Source organism: Spodoptera frugiperda, chromosome 11 (assembly GCF_023101765.2).
Source record: "Spodoptera frugiperda isolate SF20-4 chromosome 11, AGI-APGP_CSIRO_Sfru_2.0, whole genome shotgun sequence".
Taxonomy (NCBI): domain Eukaryota; kingdom Metazoa; phylum Arthropoda; class Insecta; order Lepidoptera; family Noctuidae; genus Spodoptera; species Spodoptera frugiperda.
This window is the reverse complement of record NC_064222.1, coordinates 6111462-6133968: the sequence shown is the minus strand read 5'-3', so window position 1 is coordinate 6133968 and position 22507 is coordinate 6111462. Positions and strand designations below refer to the sequence as shown.

Sequence of the window (22507 nt, the reverse complement as noted above, 5' to 3'; positions counted from 1 at the left end):
AATGTAGATCAAAACAATTAATAAAAGATTTTGAACATACAAAAAAATACAATCTAATATAGATTCAATTTTATGTAACGCTTCGGGAGTTTCAAGTTTAAATTCCTAATGATATTCTTCCGAACATTACTTCAGCTCAATGATATTTTATTTAAAGAGTTTAATTCTATTAGTATAAGCCTAAGCAAACTTTAAGGCTTAGTTAGGACAAAGACATTGAAAGACTAACAACTTGTATACAATGCTATCCTTTCAACGGTTTCAGCTGAAATTGTTAAGTTAATGTTAGTTAAAACTTCGAAGTTATATTTCGTGTTTCTATTAAAATGGTCGAAGTCTTTGTTAAAGCAAGATTAGCAAAGAGCTTGATACTTTATGCAAATGTCTCTAGGGTAGTGTCGATCAGAAAGATCAATAAATTATGACTGGTTCAGGCTTCGGAAAAGAAAATTTGTTTGCACTTTACTTTATCAGAGCCTTTATTTAACACATTAGACGCCATGTCGGACAACGTTGTCCGACACTAGTGGAGCCTTTAACAGTTTTTTGTTGGCAGTGAAAGGCTTAAGGTATAGGCCGCAAAATGAGCAGAAGATCACCTGATGCTAAGTAATCGCCGTTGTTGTGGATACCCGAAACACCAGAAGCGTTATAAGTGCATTGCCGGTCTTTTAGGGGTTAGGAATTTAAGGGTTGTTGGGGAATCGGGGATTGAGAAAAGTAATTGGGCCTCCGGTAACCTCACTCACACAAAACACAAACAAATTTCCAAAGAATTTGAAGATATGAGTTAAACAAAAATGCTTGCATAAATACAAGTCTTTAGCCTTTCGTATATGTTATAATAAGACAATAATAGATAATACATTGTGTTTCGCGTGGATCTCCATTCTGGCACAAGACGGGTTAAAGGAAACAAACAGATTCAACCAGCTTCTGATATTCTAACAACAAACATGGAACTATACCGTTACCTGTACTGGTATCCTCTGAGACGCAGTTCTTTGTAGAAGTCCTTGGTCAGCAAGTGCTTGATGCCAGGGCCACTGGCTTCTGGCAAGTGTGGGAGTGCCCTGAAGTCTTGGCCGACATTCTTCTTGGCGTAGATACGACCAGTCACGATGGAAGCACCACTTTCTACGATCTAAGAGGAAAGGATAAATAAATGAGTCCCAATAAAGTTAGATACGACTTTTGAACTACTAAGTAGAAAAATCTGTAGATATTATAGCAAAAGTCTAAGTCAAAATTATTAATTTCAAATAGACCGGGAAGTTACTTTTGAATGATAAAACAAATATTACAATATTTAAAAACAATCTGTCTGTCGATCAGTCTTCTAGTGATACCATTTGCTCGTTTTAAATTGTGATCTATGGAGAAGAATGAGTAAGAAACTCTATAGGTTAATCTTTATTAATCAGGTTCACAATACTATTCTTGGTTAGGTACATTGTTTCGATAGAACATTCTTTTCGATCTTCAAGAATAATACCAAGCAAAGAAGTTCATAACACTTCGGTCACATTTTGGGCTCAAAAAATTGTAAAAACTCACCTCGAAGTTACCGCTGCCCTTTTGGATCATGATGATGAACTCCAAGTTTCCTTCCTTGGGAATGTTGGTGGCTCTCTGGAAGCGCACGTTCTCGAAGACCACTGATACTTCAGTGAAGAGTTCTCCCATCATCATACCAAGAGTTTCCCAGACCAGCACCAGGTAACCGGTGGCGGGGTATAAGTTACGGCCTGTATAAAATAAATTGGTCTCACTTAAGCATTAATTGTCTTTAATATGAGCTTAAACCAAATCAGTAAGTACAAGTTTAGGAATTATTTTAAACTTTAGGGAACAGTGAGTAAAGTTTCTTAAGAAAAGGAGGATACTCCGGCCAGGCGAGGTGATCATTCCTGGTGGTCTTTCTGCCCAACTGTTGTTCGTTGAGATTTTCTATAATCTATTGGGATGAAACTATAGTTTTTTAAACAGAAAGGGTAGAACAGATTGGGTAGAAACACTACAGATGTTAATTGGCTAGTTCCTCCCATCCTCGGTAATTAGTGCTTACCATCAACGACGTGACCAGCCATGTATTCGCAGTCCTCATCCACGATGGACATCCTAACCGTCCTCTCACCAGACTTCATCTTTTCTTGCGCCTTGTATGATGTTACGTACCTAAGGACCAAAACATTTTACACATTAACAACTTTTCAAAGTACAATAGAACTGTAAGTAGCAAAATGTAGAAAAGAACAAAGATAATAAAACTTAGATTGTTGATGAAGCGAAAGAGGTGTGGAAAATTTGTAGCAATTTCCGTTCCATTGTCTCTAATCTACCCCCATGGGAAACAGGCGTGAGGTTATGTATGTATGTAATATAACTTAGACAGCTGTGTAGAAGACTATTTTATTGTAATTTTACTTAGAATCAGTTGCTTCAGTTTGCAAATTGTAATATTTGATTTTATGGATTTTAACATAATATATAAATTAAGTAACTACGAGGTAAGAAAATTCAAAATCTATTTAGTCCGTCAGTTAGGTAGATAATGAAAAAATATTAAACATGTATTTATTTTTTTGTCAAATAAGATAACAATACTTAGATAAAACGAATCGCACTCAATCAACAAGATGAACATTAAAATAAAAATTAGTCATCTACCCTATTGTAGTTCATTACCTTTAGCTACAGGGAAGGACTTGTGGCTACTCTATAATCTACCTTAGTTACCCTAGATTTGCACTAACTAGAAACTGTTACCAATCTATTCTCAATAGCATTTAATCTATAGTTTCGGTTGGAATAGTATTCAGTGCACAATTACTCCTAACTTTCAACAAGAGTTTGAGCTTCGTCCAGCCATATTGAAGTTCCTTAGAACTTAAGATTGATAGTAGAACTGTGTTTACCTACAAAGATAAATTAGTTGTTGCTTTGTTCCTATTTGTCTATTTATATTTATTTGTTTTACCCATTATCTCTAGATATCAATATCTTGAGACTTACTAAATTATCTAAAAAGTTACGGTTTATTCACGTAAGTATATGGAGAAAAGCTCTACTAGTTTCGAGTCACAGAGAGCCTACCGATGCTGCGTGACATCGACGCGTCAGCGCGTCGCGCTTTGTGACTCGAAACTAGTAGAGCATTCCTCCATATATTTGCGTGAGTTAACCATGATTTTTTAGTTAAATTAGAATTCGTATCTTTTTTAATATTCGTTTTACTAGTTTCCATAATTTTTTAAACATGGCAGCTAGAACTCAGACCCAAAACAATTTGTGAATAACACAAAAGATCTACGTCGCGCAGGAGCCAAATGCCCAGCCACTGCGTCAATCGTGCAGTCTATTTATGTTATTGAATTATCTTTGTTTATCTATTGTTAAATAAGTTTACCATGTAGCCTAACAAAAGACCTCTGCGTAATATTAGCAAAGGACCTACCTATTTGATTCTAAGGAAAGCAGACCGTGAAGAAATACTAATTTTGTCTAGACAAAAGTTTCATAAGAAATACTAAAAGTGCCTACTGTTTAAATAAATGAAATTATGTAATATGAAGTCCTTATTATTTTAATAACTGTGACCCAAAATCCGAAGACTTATGAAATGAAATGTTTAAAACAAAATGTTTCGTTTTCATCGTTTTATGTAATTTGTATAAAGTTAGAGCTCGTTAAATTGTTACTGTTTGTAACTGAAGTTGTGATCTTAAGGGCGTTTAAAGATTCAGAGCGATGTAAGATTGGATTTGATTTTGTAACAATCGATAATTTCTTTGATGGCATACAAAATAGTGTGATTAAGGTTTACAATTGAAGTGTAAGTATTTTAGGTTAGTAAGTTGTATTGTATTAAAAAGACCAAATCGAAATAACTTTCCGGCATAAGGTATCAAAAAACATGAGAAATCTAGGCCGTGATATAACTGTACAGTTGACGCGGTGGCTAGGCAACCGACTGCCACGCAAAGTATAACGAGTTCGATTCCCGCACAGAAAAACTCTGTGATTCATAAATTATTGTTTCGGGTCCGGGTGTCATGTATGTGTAAAATTGAATCTTTGTAAACTCCCCCACGACACAAGAGAAAATTCTAGTGTGGGGCAAAAAACACAATATTTTTAATACAAAAAAAATGTAGTTATACCAAACCATTAGTTTCTGGAACATAATATTCCACACATAAAAAAGTAGTCCAACCACATTGTCATGGAAAAAAGACCCATTGAACCGAACAATAAATATTTCCCCCATAAATCTCCCACATGCATCAATGGCATTACTAATCCTTTTCGAACCGCACTGCAGCAATTCAAGGTCATCAATCATAACAAAAATGAAATAGGGCTGCGTTGAAAAATGCTTCGCTAACGTCCCGGTATATTGAAGTTGTACAAAGTGGTTACTATAGATCACAGCCAAGCGATTTGTTTGTGGCCAACTGACTTATGGACGGCAATTAATATACCAAGCTCTTTATTGCATTGAAGTTTCGGCTGCGTAGGTTCGAGGGTTAACTTCTGTGTGTGTGTATTGTGGAAAATGGAACGGATTTTTCGCTTAGGTAAATTTTTGTGGTTGAATATTATATTATGGATTGTTATTGTGGATCATTTTTTTGTTGTGAAATGATGACTGGTATTTTTGTGTCTAGACTGTTTATAGCGGCATTTATTTTTACCAGTGATTATTACTTGTCTGTTGTTTATAAGCATCAATGACAGAAGAAAATTAATTACTCAGCTGTTGTTTTTAAGCATCACAGACAGAAGTAAATCCTAGGACATGTAAATGTAGGCTACAAACCCACGTTTTAAAAACTATCACAAATAATCAATCAAGGTTCTTAATGGTATCGTAATTTCTTTCATAGCTAGTGGTTGAACAGTTGTTTGATATTCGGATTTAATCTTTGATAGCCAATAAAAAACTGTTGAATACAAATCCTCCGCTAATGTCAGTCACCGGTGACCACCACGGCGTTCAATGTGTAGATGAACTATCACCTATTAAAAACTCTAATAAAGAAAAACTCACCAATCTTCACTGTGTTCCCATTCGACGAGATGGGCAAGCATAGGCGTACCCTGTGACACGGGGAATGGCACGTGTGGGTAGATGTTGGCTAGATGTGGGTTCAGACCGGCCTCATACAGCCTGTGGAGTAAAGACACCGTTTAAAAATAACCGAACAATTTTTGTTTACCTATGAGAGGAATGAAAATGTTGACTTACCTTCCGAAGGCAGTGAACAGAACCTGGACATTGTCCGGGTGGGCCTTCTGTGTCAGAGCGATGTTGACGACGTCCTTCTTCAGAGACCTGCGCAGGATAGCTTGCAGCAGGCCGTGGGGGGCGATCTCGATGGTGATCGCGTTAGCGTGGATCAGACGAGCTGTCTCCTCGAATAGTACTGGGCTCTGTATAAAAAGGGAAATTGTGAGTATTTATGACAACTACTGCAAGCAAACGGCAAAAAGCTACTACTAAAGTATCTCTGCTTTAAAAATGTGCGTCCAAAATCCGAAACCCACTACGGTTTCTTTGTATTCAGTCATATTTTTTGCAAAAACATCTTTTGTTCTACGTAAACATTTTTGGCAATCCTTTCAAGAGTTTGATTGAACCAAAATTTATTATGATCATAACCAGTAACTTAGTCATGCTCTGACCAAAAGTAAGACTTGACTAAGGTAAGCAAGTATCAGGCTATGTAGAACAAATGAAAACTTACCAATAGATTGTTGGTGTGGTATTCAGCAGAAGACAGTTCAGCCTTCGGGTCCTTCCACAGCGCCTGAGGCACTGATGTGGACATCCACTTCTCTGAGCGAGCCTTGGGGTTCTTGATCACCTGCTTCAAGTATTTCAGCAGGGTTGGGCCTGGGAGAAATATTTTATTTGAAATTACCTGCTACATAAGTACATTTTGGTAGCCTTACCAATATGCTTTGCGTAACGAGGAGGGCTTTCTGATTGGTCGGCTCGAATTAACCAACCAATCAGAACGCCAGAACAATCTAGATGATCCTAAAGTGTTCACCATTGTTATAGCAAAAATGTAGAGTTTCAACTTATAAGTAATCAAACTAATATTGATATGACTGAGTGATAGGATACTTTTTATCCCACGGGAATGCGGGCGAAGCCGCTGACAAAAGCTAGTTGGAAATAAAGATTAAGTAAAAATCATTTTTAAATCCAAAGTAACAGATTTGAATCAACAAATATTTGATTCGTAAACTTGGGAAAGTTTATTATTTGGGATTGAAGTAACCGTTTTAGATCAACAAATTAGAGAAATTACAGGAAAGGATAATAAACAACAAGTTATTTTGAAAATGGCGAGTTTGCTTCGAAACTTTTCAAACGTTAATAACTTTGTATTTGGGGAAGTTTAAGATTTGCAAGAGAGATTAATTTTTACACAGAAATATGTCATTTGGAAGATTATAATTGAGAATATAAATAACAAGCCTAAATCAAACTGGATTAAAATAATATAATCAGAGTGGAGGATTAAAGGGGAGGAATTTGTTCAATCGGCTGATGATGATGATGAATCGCCAAGAGAAAGAGAGAGAGAAATAGAGAGAGCGAGAGAGAGAGATAAGAGAGAGAGAGAGAGAGAGAGAGAGAGAGAGAGAGAGAGAGAGAGAGAATAGAAAACTTGTCTGTTTGTAACAAACGTAATACCTTAAAAGTTAATTTTAAAAACCTTTCACCAATTAATTAAATATATTTCTAGAAATGTATGTTCCTTACCAGCCTCAGCGATGTAACGGGAATGGTAAGCGATGTTGGAGCAAGGAACCTCCTTAGCGAAGATGCCCTGAGCGGAGAGCTTGGCAACGAAGGTCTTCATGATGTCAGCTGGACCAGAGATGGTGCTGGAGTCTGGTCCGTTGTGGCAAGCCACTTCGATCTCCGGTGGGCACATGGCTTTGACCTGAAAAAATGCCATGTTAGTAAAAGTTTCGGGTTTCAATGGAGACCTACTTAAAAATGAAAAATAGTAGAGTACTTAATACTGCAGAGGCTATGACAAGACACATATGAAACGTAAAAGATTAGAATACAGTAGTAGATGGCGATGTTTTTCTTTAATATAATAGGACGACAAACGAGCTTACGGTTTCATCGGTTGATACCCGTAACACAAGAGAAATTTACAAATGCATTGCTAGCATTTTGCGATTATAGAGTGTATATTTTAAGACAGTATCATGTATTTATGGGACAGTATCATAATTATACTTAAAACATACTTTTACCATAATATGCTTAATATTACCTGGGTGTAACTAAGACCGACGGCAGCCATGGATCCCTTGATGAAGGGAGTTTCAATGGAAGCCAAGCCTCTGCTGTATGCAGCTAAGATCATCTCTTCGGCGGTGAAGCAACCGTCAGCGTACGCACAACCAAGCTCACCGACACTGTGTCCTGCGGGAAAGATAATTATTAGAGTCAGATTTTGGAATATTGGACGACCTTAAGATGATTATCAAACGACTATATGGGTGCTTTTTCACCAGAGACGTGCTATGCATCATATGTTGCTTTGGATGCGTTTGGCTTCCTCCAACCATATTCATTGGTACACATAGCTTAGCGCTGGCGGAAACCGACTCAGGTAAGCTGTTTTTATTTGGAAAGATGCACTCTATGGATGGCTATGGATGGCTTCGCTACTACCTACTAATACATCGCATACTCAAGCTCTGCATCTTCCTCGCACAGCTACATAACACATCTCTGGTGGAAAGCATCCAAAGACCACTGACATTTTCGTATTTGTTAATACACTGTGACTTATTTGTATGAAATAGGATAGAGAGAACTATAGGTTTACGACTAATTATTATCTGCTGCTTCTAAATGACATTTTCACTTAGCAAAATTTTAAAATGTTATTCAAAAATTTGTCTTTAAAATTAAATTTACCAATGATGTAGTCAGGTTCAATGCCGATAGTCTTCAGTACATCAGTGAGACCGATCTGTACAGCGGCGATACCAATGAAGGAGTTGAGGATGTTGTCGTAGATCTTGGGGTCGTTCTCAGTGACGATCTTCGTCAGGTTGATGCCTTTAGGTTCTAGAGCTTTGTGGCACCTGGGAGGATGATAAAAGACATTAGTAATTATTCCAATTAAACTTTTGTACCCACTTCTTCTATTATTGATGAGCTATAGAAACCTTGAAACAACTTACTTCTCAATAGCAGCAGCAAAGACGGGGATCCTCATCAGCTCCTTGGCCATACCGGCCCACTGGGAGCCCATACCCGAGTACACGAACCACACTGGGCGACGCACTCCTGAGAAGTACTGGATCTCACGTGCTAGCTGCACGCTCTTGGTTGGGGTTGAACCTAGAAAAAAGAATTGGATTAGCTGGCTCAAGTTATAAAAGAGTAGTACCAGTATCTAATAAAATGTCATTTGTATCCAACATGTTAAACAAGACATTTCAGTCATCTTTAATACTACTGTTAAGAGTTCACCAAGTGATTAAAACAAATATTCTTAAGGTTTTTAAAATAATCTAGTAGTCTACTTACCCAACAGTGTGAATCCTCTGACGACATGTCCAGAGATGTCATCATCATGAATAGCGTGGAGCAAACGGATCAGCTCAGCGTCCACGGTCCTGGACTCCAGGTCATCCAGGATCCTGGCTACTGCTGCCTCCGTACGGCCTGATACGCAGGCGAGACGAGGAAGGTCGTCTGTTGGTATACCGTTGTTGACCTGGTGAATAGAATTTGAGAAGATAAGATTGGAGTACATCAATTTTCTAAGCTTTCATAGAGTAATGGTTGTTGATATGCAAAAATGTTGCTTTTATCCTATGTTTTAATTGCATCTAAGACTGTTTTCCTCTGTATCATCCGATAGTTGACTAGTAGAGCATAACACAACGCCTTGATACCATATTATGACCCTTCTTCTTTGAAAAGGGATATTAAAAGGAGAATTTAGACTACTTTTGTTCATAATCTTCCCATATAAAAATCTAATTTCTGCTAGAAATTAACTTCTAAGCTAAAACTAGTAGAATTTTAAATAATTAACGTAAAACGACCAAGCATTGGTGTGGCTTTCACATTGTTCCTTACATAAAAGAACAAAATAAAAAAGAATTAAGCCAGAATATCGTGCCAGCAATGCAGTGGGATTAGGTACGAATTTTACACGAAACCGCAATTTCAGACTTTATAGTTAGGGGATACGTTATAAATTGGCTTGAAGTATGTCTGCAGGTGTGTTGCCGTCAAGTGACCGCTTACATTCATTTCCAAAGATTAGAATTGACGTGTTTAGTGGAACAGTTGAATGAAATTCTCTAGGAAAGGGAATGGAGGAAATGCGAAAGTTGTGTTTTAAAATCAAAGACTAGCTTTTATTTAATTTACTGAAGAGTTTTGATATTTTTCAAGTCGAAGAAATACAAGCAGAGCGGCAGAAAGAGTTTTATAAAACAGACATTATTAACATTAACACATTAAACGCCATGGGGGGCAAAAGTGACCGGCGTTAGCGAAGGATTTGGCTTCAACAGACTTTTGTTGGCAGTCAAAGTCTTAATTAGGTATGTAGTATTTATTAGGAGTTCTAGGTTATGAAAATTAGATAAGGACCTAAACAGCAAAGCACAATTCCGAGCTCTATACTTCAGTACTAGAACAGGTATTCATTTAACTTCCACTTGGAAAAAAGCGTCCACAAGAAAGAAAATATCTGATAAGTAATCAGTCACCACAATATCAACTTAATCAAAACGTCTATCAAGCTAATTACCCACCAGATTTCAATAAAAACATTCTGAAACTCATTTTATTTGATGTTCCATCACGAAAACAATAGACCGAAAATAATCAATAGATCGCCAATCAAATCTGATCGAACTTCAAAACTTTCAAACTCAAAGTATTTTACTAAATGGAATTAATTACTGCGGCTTTAAAGTAAGATTGATGGCAGATGATGGACAGATCAATTTACTTGATAATTAATACATCCACTTATTTATATTTATTTGTTGGGAAATTGCTTTGTGAAATTCTCAGGATTTTATAAAACCCTAACTCTAGATTTGTGCCTATTTATACTAAGACTAGCTAGCTACTTCTGGGCGGTTTCACTTGCTGCTCGACTACTTATCGTAGCGTATCTATTTAGCCTATAGCGTTCCTCGATAAATAGACTATACATCCAAAAAATATTTATTCGATTCGAAATAGCAGTTCTGGTGATTACCGCGTTCAAACAAACGTTAAAATATATTTATTAGTATTATAGAAAGGGAAATTGCTTAGCGAAATTCTGTGAATATCATAGAAGTTTAGATCTGTACCTGGTATTTGATAATAAGATGACTTCGATTTGTGTGGGAGAGCTCTTTACTATTTCTTGGAAAATCCATGTCATTATAATAAAGCGTTCTGCTAATAGCTTCCAAACCAATTATATGAGAATTATAACATTTGACGAAGAACATTTGTCAACGTAACAATAATTGGGTATGGAAGATTTTATTATTATTTATAATAGATATTTTTATCTCCTGCTGATTGAAACTTCAGGGAATATGAAAATCTCTCTCTTGGGTGAAGACACTCATGAATATTAGTATTTTTTTTTTTGATATGGTAAACGACGGTGAGTATTTCACAAAGAATAAATTTAAGTAGTGACATTGCTATTTTTGTACCCTTGAGCTATAAAAAAACTTACACTGAAGAAGTTTATTCAAAGTTACTGTAGCTAGAGAACCATTCGCAACACCAAAAGAACATTTTGTATCGCTTGTGACATTAGTATGAGCTTGCTTTACGCTTAAAATAATAAAAACGAAAGTGTGTTCCGCACTCTGATTGGCCAGCTCGATTTAACCAACGAATCAGAGCGCCGAACGCGCTCTCGATTCGATTACCTTAAACAAAAAGCAAACTCGTATTAGAACGCCATGTGTCTTTTAGAAAAACCTCTTTAGAAGAGGTATCTATTTTTCCGTGACCTTCATTATCATCATAATATCAGCCATAAGACGTCCACTGCTAAATACAGACATCCCCCAATGACTTCTAGATAGGTTAGTTAGAAGCGACTTACATCCAGTGGCTCCCTGCGACCTTAATCAGGTCGTTTAAACCTATGACAAATTTTTATTGTCTTACCTTTGCTCTAGCGACATCCTTCAACAGAGCGTGGGCGTTGGCTCCTCCGAACCCGAAACTGTTGACTCCTGACATGCCCCTGCCCCAAGGAGTCTTGTCAGTCACTACTGACAGCCTCTTCTCAGCCAGGGCTGCCACTCCTTCACGAGGCACGCTGTAGTTCAAGTTGGGTGGAATGTAACCAGTGCTGTAGGCGATGCACATCTGCGAAAGAAAATATTTGTTTAGAATTGTACATCATTTTATTTTATTTGATTTGATCATGATTATAAACCGTTTCATGCATTTTTCTGGACATTCCTATTCCTATTCACTTGTGTATAATTGACTAACTCTGTAGAAAAAATCATAATCATTTCTTCTTTAACTTCGTGATAGACAAGTAAAAAGTAAAATAAGTATACAAAAGTTTACAGTAAGTTTAGGCATTACTCAAAACGCCAAGATTTGTGCTAGCATTTTCTAATTATTTCTATCGTTCAAAAGTGCCTTCCCGGCCTATTTAAAACAAATAATTTTGACATTGACTTTGATATACAAATCGATACTAAAACATATTCAACCTCATAACACGATCACTTTCAACGCGTTTAATAATTTTAATATTCATAAAATATGCATAGAATATACCGCACATGTCGAGACGTCATTACAACCCATCTTAATTGGCGGAGATGACATATCTCAGCTTCCATACGCCTGTGTTAATTAAAGCCTAAACATATGACGTTGCAGTATAATATGTATTGACAAGTGATGACACTGTTTAGTTAAGAAGATTGAAGATAGAATTGTAATTTGAATGTGTTATTATAGGGTTTGAGTTTTTGTATTTGTTGTGTTAGAGAATGTGCTAATGAGTTTTTAATTTAAAACACAACGTCACGCCTTTTATCCCCGAAGGGATAGGCAGAGGTGCACATTACGGCACGTAATCACCATTTGTGTTATACGTCCCATGCAATATGGGGTGAGCCTATTGCCGGATATACCGGAGATACTCCTTGCTATTAATGAGAAATTTTCAAAAAACCGAAAAATGCCTAGCAATACCTAGCCCGACCCGAGAACCGAACCCGAGACCCCTTGTCAGACAATCGCACTTGCGACAACTTGACCAATGAAGCCATCATTTAAAACAGTGTTCGTATAAACACGTGGTAAAATATTAAGACGCAAAGATAACCAGAAAGTTCTAAAACCTTGTCAAAATATGTCGATCACAAGGTCCTGTAATAAAAGCGACCCATTTTTATTGAATCTCGAATTTCTGACGCAAAATCCAACTTTTAATCCGAATAAAATAATTATCTACCATCAGAGTTAATTCTGTTAAAACGCCCTGAGGATTACCCTCATTGGATCTGCAACGTCCGATTCCCAAAGGAGGCTGCTCTCAATCCTATCAGAGGAAACTGTCGCGTTGTAATTAATGCTTCTTGCGACAAAGTTACTTTATAATTTATGGGAACGTGTGTCGTCTCAATGTATGCTTTGATAAGGCTTTATCATGTACTAGGACTTTTGGCTCTTTCATTCGTGTGATATTGGGAATGGAATTTAATTTTATTGCTTTTGTTTCTACTATATTGGGCTTTCTTTTTGAATGGAGTAACAGTGTTTTATCGAATTCTATTCCAATACCAGTCAATACGATACAATACGAGTATTTAAAGGTGACAGCCACAAAAACTAAAAATGAAGTAAAGTCACGCCTTTTTTATCTAGAATTCCAGACTCCGTGCTACTATTGAGAAATTTTCGAAAAGCCGAAAAAAGCCCAGTAATACTTTGCCCAACCCGAGAATCGAACCCGAGACCCCTAGCCCGGCAGTCGCAATTGCGTCGTCTCGCCTAAAGATGCAGTCATTAACTAAAAATAAATCTCCAGAAAATATGATCTTCTAAATGATCTTAAATATCCCTTAAATCAAATGATCTTACCTTAGCAATAGAACAGAGACCGGAGGCAGGCTCACTGTGTCCCAAGTTTGACTTGATGGAACCGATCAGTAGTGGGTCCTTGCGGCCCGTGCAGAAAATCTCATCAATAGCCAGCAACTCCTCAGGGTCACCGACTCTGGTACCTGGTGGCAAGAAAGTAAAGATTCATTAATTATTGAAGAAAATTCTGACCTACATACATAGTAATACGGTTGAATATTATGGCAATAGGTGATAAGGTTTGCTGCGTATCTTATTTCATTTACCGTCCATTATATATTTTAAAAAGGCCTACAATTTTACAATATCGGCAACAAACGTACTATACCTCTATTGTTACAAACATAACCATAGGCTACGGAAGTTACCTGTTATTAGGTAAATCTAAAGTTTTACCATGTCAATGAAAAACCAAACTTCATAAAAGAAAAATAAGAACTATTTTACTTTATATCATTGGAACTTAAAAACCAAGTCTTTGATTCAACAGAAACAAACATCACAGTATGACCTGAATATTTCCTTTGCTGAACTAGTTTCAAGCTAGTGAGTGACTTGCATTGTTTCGCTGCCAAAACTGTTAGACTCGCTGAGAATGTGCTCTTTGCCTAAGAATAGCCTTTTACAGAAAACTATGCAGTCGATTGTTAAGTTTTGTGTTTGCCGATATTGCCCTTTTTTGAAGAATAAAAATCATCCAATGACTTTTCTCGCCTTGGGTGAAACGAGAGGAAGTGTCAGAATCTTACTAAAAGAAACTAAACCGTTCCTACTTCTGCTCTTCGAGCCGGAGCCCAGTTACCTCCTAGATAGTCCGTAGCTCCTGAACCAATAGTGCCTACATTGAATATGGGTCTGATTTATTAACTCATATTTATAACGATAGTTTTCTATAAATTTTGATTCTCACCATACTTTTTTCGCGATTCATACAGAATCAAAATCTACTCGAATTATATCCAAAATTCATAACAAGTAACACGGCATGCGTAAAGCTAGTTCTATCACTACATAAAAAGAAGCCTATTCCATTCATTAGATAAAGAAACAAGCCAATACAATACAATACAATTTATTTTTATCGAGAAAACCTCCTTATTAGGGAACATTTCGTCTCGATAATTTTCCATTTGTATTAGTGAGTACTTTCGTACCGTCGCCGCCCTACTTTCATAATGTATCGATAAAATATAACTTTATTAATTTCCTCTAAGTCAAAATGCTCTCAAGATAATTAAATATAATTATTCTATTAATAATATAAGTGAAAGGGCATGAAGGTATACGCTGGCTCTCATATTAATTTAATTTCTGTCTTAAATGCTTCATAAAAGGTGTTTTTGAACTCATTAGCTTGAGAATATATTTGAATAAAATTCTGTCTTGAATTTGAGCCTACATTCAGTATTATAGAGATGATGAGTAATTCTCCGACAGACGTTTGTATTAAGTCCCTTTTAAATGTGTCTTAAATATACGTTTAACATCCTAATACACGTAAATTAGAAGCATTAATACTATATGATTATTATTTTTGTAATGATTAACGCAATAATTAGACGCAAATAATACATTTCTATGCTAAGGCGTAGGCCAGTTGATTGCACGGTTCCGCGGTGGCTGGGCAACCGGCTGCCGCCAAATGTGTAGCAAATGATAAATGATATTTACTTTTGCAAATAGGTTACAATGTAACTCTTTTACACGTCAATCTTTCAAATAACTAGATGAGGCCGGCATTTCCTATCGGACTACTCTGAGTAGTAGCACTTTCGAGTCCCGCACGAAGCAACTCCTTGTGTGATCCATAAATTGTTGTTTCGGGTCTGGGTGTTATGTGTATGTGAAATTGTATGTTTGTAAACGCAACCGCGACACAGTAGAAAATCCTAGTGTGGGGCATAGTAGGATGACTGTTCCAAAATTAGTGCTAGTGTATCTCGCGGATCATTTTTAGCAAACAATTTAACACAGCAAAAAAAGAATAATACCTACATTAAGTACCTTATAACTTGCTATATAAATATGAGGTAAGTTGCTAAGGACATTTAGTGAAATACTCGCTAACTGGCCGGGGGCAGGAACGGTTGGCTTGTTCCAAGCGTTTTGTCCGTGATTTGTCAAAGTTAGGGCGCTGGGTATAAATATCCCGAGCTTGGGTCCCGACGCAACTGACAGTTTTATATAGAAACAGAGAATTGTGGGTTGCTGGGCATACGAACTTAATCCGTGAACTAAATCTCGCTTTCGTGTTGTGGAATATACGGAACAGTATGGTAGAATATTCTTTTGCACTTGTGAAAAGAAACAGCTTAACGCGTATTGCAATTTTGATAATCAAGATTTATTGGTGTTTAATAATATTGTGCTTATTTTTTATTTATGACCGTCCTTTTTCTACATATCTTTATTCTCATATTACAAAATATGAATCAATAAAACAATAAAACTAAACTAAGAGAATAAAAAGAAATAAATAAAGAAAAATAATAAAATGTATATTATTAAATACACAATAAGTAAATGATGTTGAGATTTGTTTTTTGTGATGTTTAATTACAAAGACATTAAAATAATTAATAGTTTCATAAAACTTGTGGTAACCTTGCCTGGATTGCCTCGCAATTCCTTAGAGAATAACATTATTAAAGGAACATTGAAAAAAATTATGTATTTTGTCACCTTTACCTCCAGTAGAGACTACCTATTGAAGTTACGTGCACACTTCAATAGTAAGATACATTTACTATTACCGCAGTTATTGCATTTCACACATTTTAAAACAAGATACCACCTATGTGACAACACAAATGTTTCATTCAGAGTGCCATACCGAATGTTTTAGCAATCAAAACGGTCTGAAAGCTTGTAAAACTTTACTTTTATACTCAACAGTTATGAGTGGGCGACGTTTTTGTCGTAAAAATGTTTTATTTCGTATTTTACGTTGAAATATTATATTTCCTGCACCAGCGGTGTGTCTGGTTTAGAAAAATGTGGTTGCCACGTATATTTATTTTATACATTCATGAATATGTTAATGGGAATCTCTATTGTAATACACTTGCAGGAAGGGATAGAAAAATGCTATTTTTATCTTTATATATACATAATTCTTCTGTAAGTGTGTATGTCACTGAACTTCTCTTAAACGACTGAACCGATTTTGATGAAATTTTTTGTGTGTGTTCAAGGGGATCTGAGAATGGTTTAGATTCACAATTTTGTCCGCTGGACAATGTTTTTTAAATTAATTTTTAATTTATTAGTAGTTGTTGATTTTGGAATGTTTTACATTGGATCCGACAAATTTTCAAATTAAAGACGTGTAGACAGGACAACGCCTGTCGGGCCCGCTAGTACTCATATGTATAAGTTGTACTTGTAATTCGGTTCATGTAGTATTACAAAAAAAAAATCCGTTACCGGTTTTTTCCGTAATTCATTTTGGTTTCAACAATAGTATGAGGTTTGGCACTGAGTCCGTTGTTCAACAATAGAGTCGACTATTACAATGAAACTATATTAGAAGTACTAAAAGAAGGAGTAATTACTTTTGGGGAAATAAAAACAAGATGGTCGACCATGACCATAATGACTGCCTCGTTGGTCGTTCGAAAATTTCTCAAGTAGTAGCACGGAGTCCGGAATTGTGTCCATTATATGGCATTAGGCTCACCCCTATTACATGGGACTTATAACACAAAATCGTGAAAAGTGGGTGTACATTGTATGGCAGCATTACGTGTCGTAATGAGCACTTCTGTCTACCCATTCGGGGATAAAAGGCGTGACGTTGCTATGGTCGACCATCCCCATTTTGGTAATTGCATTTTTTATTTAATTGTACACCCACATAGTTGCATAGTTTCGCATTAATTGCGAAACTTGTCGACGCTCTAACTCTTTAATGAGGCCAGTTGGAAAGCCAGTGTAAATATGAAAGAGAGTGAACAAACAAAACTAATTGTTAGCACTCGAGAATTCTATGTACCTTTTTACCTTTCGGCAGCCATTTTAGTTTCACAACTCGTATACAAATAGGAATCGTGGCTACAGGAAATGTAAGTGTTGGTTTTAATCGTTTAATGGTCATTTGGATGCTGCCATTTTCAAATGTTCGTGTTTATTTTTTAGTCAATGCTTTTCCTTATTGCCTTATTGTTGTTAGTAGGTTCGAGAAATGGATCTAAATGTACTTATTTTTAAGAGTATAGTAGCATATTGCACTTCGAAAAGTATGTATATTAAATTAAGCGTAACGTGATGTCTAGTTTTAATAAAAAAGAAACACATAATTTTATTTTTATTTTCTCCTTCACCTTACAATACTCATAATTTAAATTTAAATTTAAATTGACTGCACGGTTGGTGCGGTGGCTGGGCAACTGGCTGCCGCGCAACGGTGTAGCGGGTTCGATTCCTATGCACGGAGCAACTCTTTGTGTGATCCACAAATTGTTGTTTCGGGTCTGGGTGTCATGTGTATGTGAACTTGTATATTTGTAAACGCACCCACGACACAGGAGAAAACCTAATGTGGGGCAACTTTTTTTTTTAAAAATCAAAGCCTCTAAATAAATAAAGATATATAAAAATTTAAAACCACAAGTGCAAGAAAATGTCCTTTAAAAAGGCAACGCGCATTAAAGCTTGTTTCGCACCGGCGTAAATCTCTCGACAACACCCATTACGTCCCCCTTACAACCACTCCTCAATGAAAATTAATTTTTAATTCCACGCTCCATTCGACAAAAGGTTTTCAAGCGCAACTCTTTGTACCGTAAACAATAGTTCTCTTTTTTAATTTTCGTCATAGTGCACCAGTAAGTCTGCTTGCTTGCTAACTTTTTCTATTTATTTTTTTTTCTCACTCTTTCCAAGTTCTCACTTAGCTCCGTCGAATTAATGTGAAACTCTTTTACTGCAGATGCTTTAAAGTTTTGCAAAATGGCCGCGTTTGTGACTAATAAGGTGTTAAGCGTAGTAAATGGTCTATTTGAGTTTCTCTATTTATTTTTTAGTAGCACTTTCTTTAGTCGAGTTCGCGAGACCAAGTGAATTTTGTTGAAGTTTATGTGGGATTTAAATTTTTAACTGTGAACTAAAAATAAGATTTGTAGAGATAGAGGCTGGTTTCGGTTTATGTTTTAAAAAAATCCTTAAGGTTGGTTTCAATTTCAATTTCCATTTGACTACACGGTTGGCGCGGTGGTTGAGCAACCGACTGCCGTGCAACGTGGAGCGGGTTCCTGCACGGAGCAATACTTTGTGTGATTTACAAATTGTTATTTCGGGTTTGGATGTGAAATGTCTGTGAACTTGTATGTTTGTAAACGCACTCACGACACAGTAGAATAAGAATTCTCCTGTATCGTGAGTGAGTGAGCAACGATTTAAAATAAATATATATTATATTATTTTGATTTTAATCATAAATATGACCTTTCTTTCTGGGAACTAATCACAATACATTTGTCTACCACAAGTTTTATTTCCGTATTTACAGGAATTGTTTCAGGGGACCCTGAAATAGAATTCCATTTAGCCAGTAATAAATATTAAAGGGCAGAATTAGATCGCCACCCAAAAGGTCAGAGGGTTCAATCTTGTCCCAAGGAATTATTGTGGTCAGCCGCATTTAACCCTACCATATTAGGTACATAAGGACACTTTTATAGAAGCCTATGTAACAATAAACTGTCTAGCCGAGGTTCGAGGTATTTCGGAAAGAGGTACGTTTTGAAGTATGTCTTTTTTCGGATTGTACGGTAAATGTGTTTGTTGGTATTTTATATGAACATATTTTTTTGCTAAGGCACTGAAGTAGCTGACAGACTTACGTCCAGATAGTGACACTTTTATGTTGTCTGAAAATATAAAATTTACAGAAAAAAGTAGTAGAAAATGATAGCTTGTCACTAATCTTAATTGAGACATTCCTAAATTCTACGTTATTATGGTCAAGCTCAAAGTCAAATCATTTATTCCAATTAAACCATAACTATGTAGTTTTTAGCTTCAAATAGAGAATAACGAACAAGAAACTCTATTCGTTACTCCTTGTTTGTTCTTATTTATTATTGTTATAATTCGTCATTTATTCTTATGTACTAATTTCTGGACACTTCGTCTGAATTGAAAATTTTTTTTGCTTTATAAAAATAAGTTAACATACCTGTGCCGTGAGCCTCTACGAACTCCAAAATGGACGGAGGGATGGAGCACTCCTCGTAGAACTCTCTGAGGAGCAGCTTCTGAATGTGACCAGCTGGGTATGTGATACCCTGTTCTTTGTAACCATCGCAGTTGGTTTTTGCGTGTAGGAGTTGAGCGTAGACCCTGGCAAAATAAATATTGAATTGTAGATGCAAATTTACGTTCTATAATAAAATAGTATAAAGTCGAATATCCTTTGAAGTTGGCTTACCTTCTGGAGTCTTTAGCCTTTTGTAGGAAGACGACTACGATAGCTTCTGAACGAGCGTAACCGTTGGCACTGTTGTCGAAACTCTTACATCTACCGTCAGGTGATAATACTCCCAATCTAGGAAACAAAAGAATACATTAAATACTTAGAATACAAAATATACATTGCTAAAGTTCAGTATGAAGATACCACTCCTAAAATCTTAAAGAGTTTAAATAGACTTCATCATTAGCCGTAAAACGTCTACTGCTGATCATAAGGTGTCCCCCAAACGGGTAGTTTAATCCTAGGTAAATTTTTGAGAAGTGCCTATGCTATTTTGACGCAAAAATTTTATGAATACGAATTTTACGAATTTTATGATTGCGATCAACAAAATTCATATAAAAGTATCGTTTTTGACTTTATTTCAATAAAAGCATTAAACATTAGCATTAACCGTATTTAACATTGTCTATATTTTACATACGAATAGATATTTAACTTTTCACCGCCCATTTCAAGCCGTAAATCCTAAAAATTACTTTATAGTCTGCATTCTAGAATTTTTAACATGTCTGCAAAGTCTGGGTCGCAAAAAGAACTTAATAAATAATGTCCTGCCCAGGATAGCACTACATTAACTTTGCTTAGTGAACAAAAACTTGCAGCAGAGGCTCTCAGGTCACTCTCTGTATACATTTTTAATGCATGCCACTACACAGAAGGTGATATGTGATTTTTTGGCACGTAAAAGAGTCTATATTAGCTTTAATGTAGTTTTGCCTTTTAAAATCTTTGGATTTGTGAGTTTCAATCTTTTAGTTCAGTATTAATAAGTTATTTTATCTATTTTTTTGGCACTAACAACTTCATATACGAAGTTTTGATATGGATAATTAACTGACTTCAAAATATGGGAGGAAGTTCTCAGTTTGTTCGCGTTTAGCTGAACAGATGTTTATGCAGTTTTAAGAAAAATAATTGTTGCACTTAGCAACAGGTTCTAGTATATTAATCAACTTTAAAAAAACACAAAGATATTGAAGTCTAGCTTTGAAACGTATTTTATCATTATTTTTTATGGAATAGGGGGCAAACCATCAGTTGGATCACCAGATTTTACGTCTTTGACTGCCAATAGAAAACTGTTGAAGACAAATGCTCCGCTAACGTCGGTCACCGGTGACCACCACGGTCTTCAATGTGTTAAGCAATCAGCACCGCTCAAAGACACTGATATATATTATTGGCACTAAAAATATCGTTTGTTTTTTATTTTAATGTTTATTTACCTGGAGAACTGCAGTGATACATAAGGATGGAGACACAAGTTGGATCCTCCGACGATGGCAGCGTCACAGTGACCATCACGGATGGCTCTGAAGGCGTGTTCCAAGGCGTACAAGGAACTGGAGCAGGCAGAGTCCACGGTGTACGAGGGACCAGTCACTCCCAACCAGTAGGAGATACGGTTGGCCAACATGGCACGGGAACATCTGGAATTAAGGGGGAAAGATTAGTCCGTTGGTTTAGCGACCCAAAATGTAGTTTGTTTGTTAGTATTCGATAAGAGATTTCGTTCATGTTTCTTAATAGTTATTTGTCTATCTTCATTTTATTTTATTTTTGTTTTATTGTAATAGACTAGTGTATTACTGAACTTTTTTCGGATTTTCGAAAATAATCTCAGTAGTAGCATGGAGTCTGGAATTGAGCCCAGTATATGCTAATAGGCTCTACCCATATTACATGGGACTAATAATACAAATGGCGAAAAGTGGGTGTACATTTTATAGCGTTATGGTGCAATGTGCACCTCTGCCTGCCACTTCGGGGCTAAAAAGTGTGACGTTATATGCAGACTTATGGGCACCATTACGCTACTGTAAAGTTTGCAGCAAATATATTCTTCTTGTCTCATTAATGCTTCATTTAGTTACCATTGCTACTATAATAATAAGATCAAACTTCTCACATTACACTAGAGGCATAATCATGGAACTATCCACCAAAGGAATCCCATCAAATATAATACTGATTTAAACTATTCCAACCGTTCAAGAAACCACACGAAGCAATAACGTCTGCGCTCAAATTTCAATATGGCGTATCGTGTTACACGTCGATAGTTTTGCTATTAAATACTTAGTATATTAAATATAGTTTTAACACCTGTATTATAGATGAAGAGAAGATTCTACATGTATTGGAAATTGTTTACTAGAATGTACCTATAAGCTCTTGTTCCCCGAAAGGTTTGGCTCTGCCTAAGGCTAGGCTCTGCTTCAGTTTAAGTGGCTTGTACCATACACAGAAATATTATACATAGTTATTATATCTATGGCCACGTTAGGGCCTGGCTTAGGCTGAAATACTAAACCGAAACTACTTAGTTCTGAGATTGTCCTAAGTCTATCTAGTAAGTGTGGCATGTTGCGTTCCGCGCGTGTCTCAATGAGCCATCAGACCACCACAGATGGGGCCCAGTAGGGCTGATGCCTGATTTGGAGCTGCGGACTACCTAGCGGGTTTAGCGGAAAGAGCAGAAGAAGGAACAGGGTGGTTTTAAGTCATTAAAAGCCTTGCGTCGCATAAAGCAGGAAAAGATATTGGATAATTTCCACTGTTAAAAAAATCTGTCTAGTAATAGTTTCAATTTGAGAACAGATTTATGATAAATGCCAATCGGTTTTGCTACAAATGTGACCAGTCATGGGGATTTGTGAGCAGCCAATTTCTATACGAATATCCATCTGATCTAGTATGTTAATAAGTTCTATGTTGACTTAAAACGAGTGTACCTGTCAGCGAAAATATGAACCTGGCTGCGAGCCAACTCTGTATGCATACATGAATTCAGGCCACTCTGTCTCAACTCTATATGATTAGTTTATGTTTAATGTAGAGTATTCTTTATCATTTCACTGTATAAAGAATACTCTAAAAAAACC

General features: G+C 36.3%; 1 protein-coding gene across 1 annotated transcript in view; it reads right to left on the bottom strand.

Moving 5' to 3' along the window:
* The window catches only part of LOC118274609 (fatty acid synthase-like), a 58740-nt gene that overhangs the window by 17844 nt on the left and 18389 nt on the right, over positions 1 to 22507 (bottom strand). Inside the window, exons 5-20 of the mRNA XM_050696926.1 lie at positions 20849 to 21052; positions 19575 to 19691; positions 19323 to 19486; positions 13145 to 13287; positions 11201 to 11404; positions 8582 to 8771; positions 8233 to 8392; positions 7964 to 8133; positions 7311 to 7462; positions 6782 to 6965; positions 5751 to 5899; positions 5252 to 5436; positions 5054 to 5173; positions 2069 to 2178; positions 1558 to 1748; positions 975 to 1144 (exon numbers count right to left, since the gene is read on the bottom strand). Coding sequence (XP_050552883.1) covers positions 975 to 1144; positions 1558 to 1748; positions 2069 to 2178; positions 5054 to 5173; positions 5252 to 5436; positions 5751 to 5899; positions 6782 to 6965; positions 7311 to 7462; positions 7964 to 8133; positions 8233 to 8392; positions 8582 to 8771; positions 11201 to 11404; positions 13145 to 13287; positions 19323 to 19486; positions 19575 to 19691; positions 20849 to 21052 — 2613 coding nt within the window. The remainder of the gene's footprint in view (positions 1 to 974; positions 1145 to 1557; positions 1749 to 2068; positions 2179 to 5053; positions 5174 to 5251; positions 5437 to 5750; positions 5900 to 6781; positions 6966 to 7310; positions 7463 to 7963; positions 8134 to 8232; positions 8393 to 8581; positions 8772 to 11200; positions 11405 to 13144; positions 13288 to 19322; positions 19487 to 19574; positions 19692 to 20848; positions 21053 to 22507) is intronic.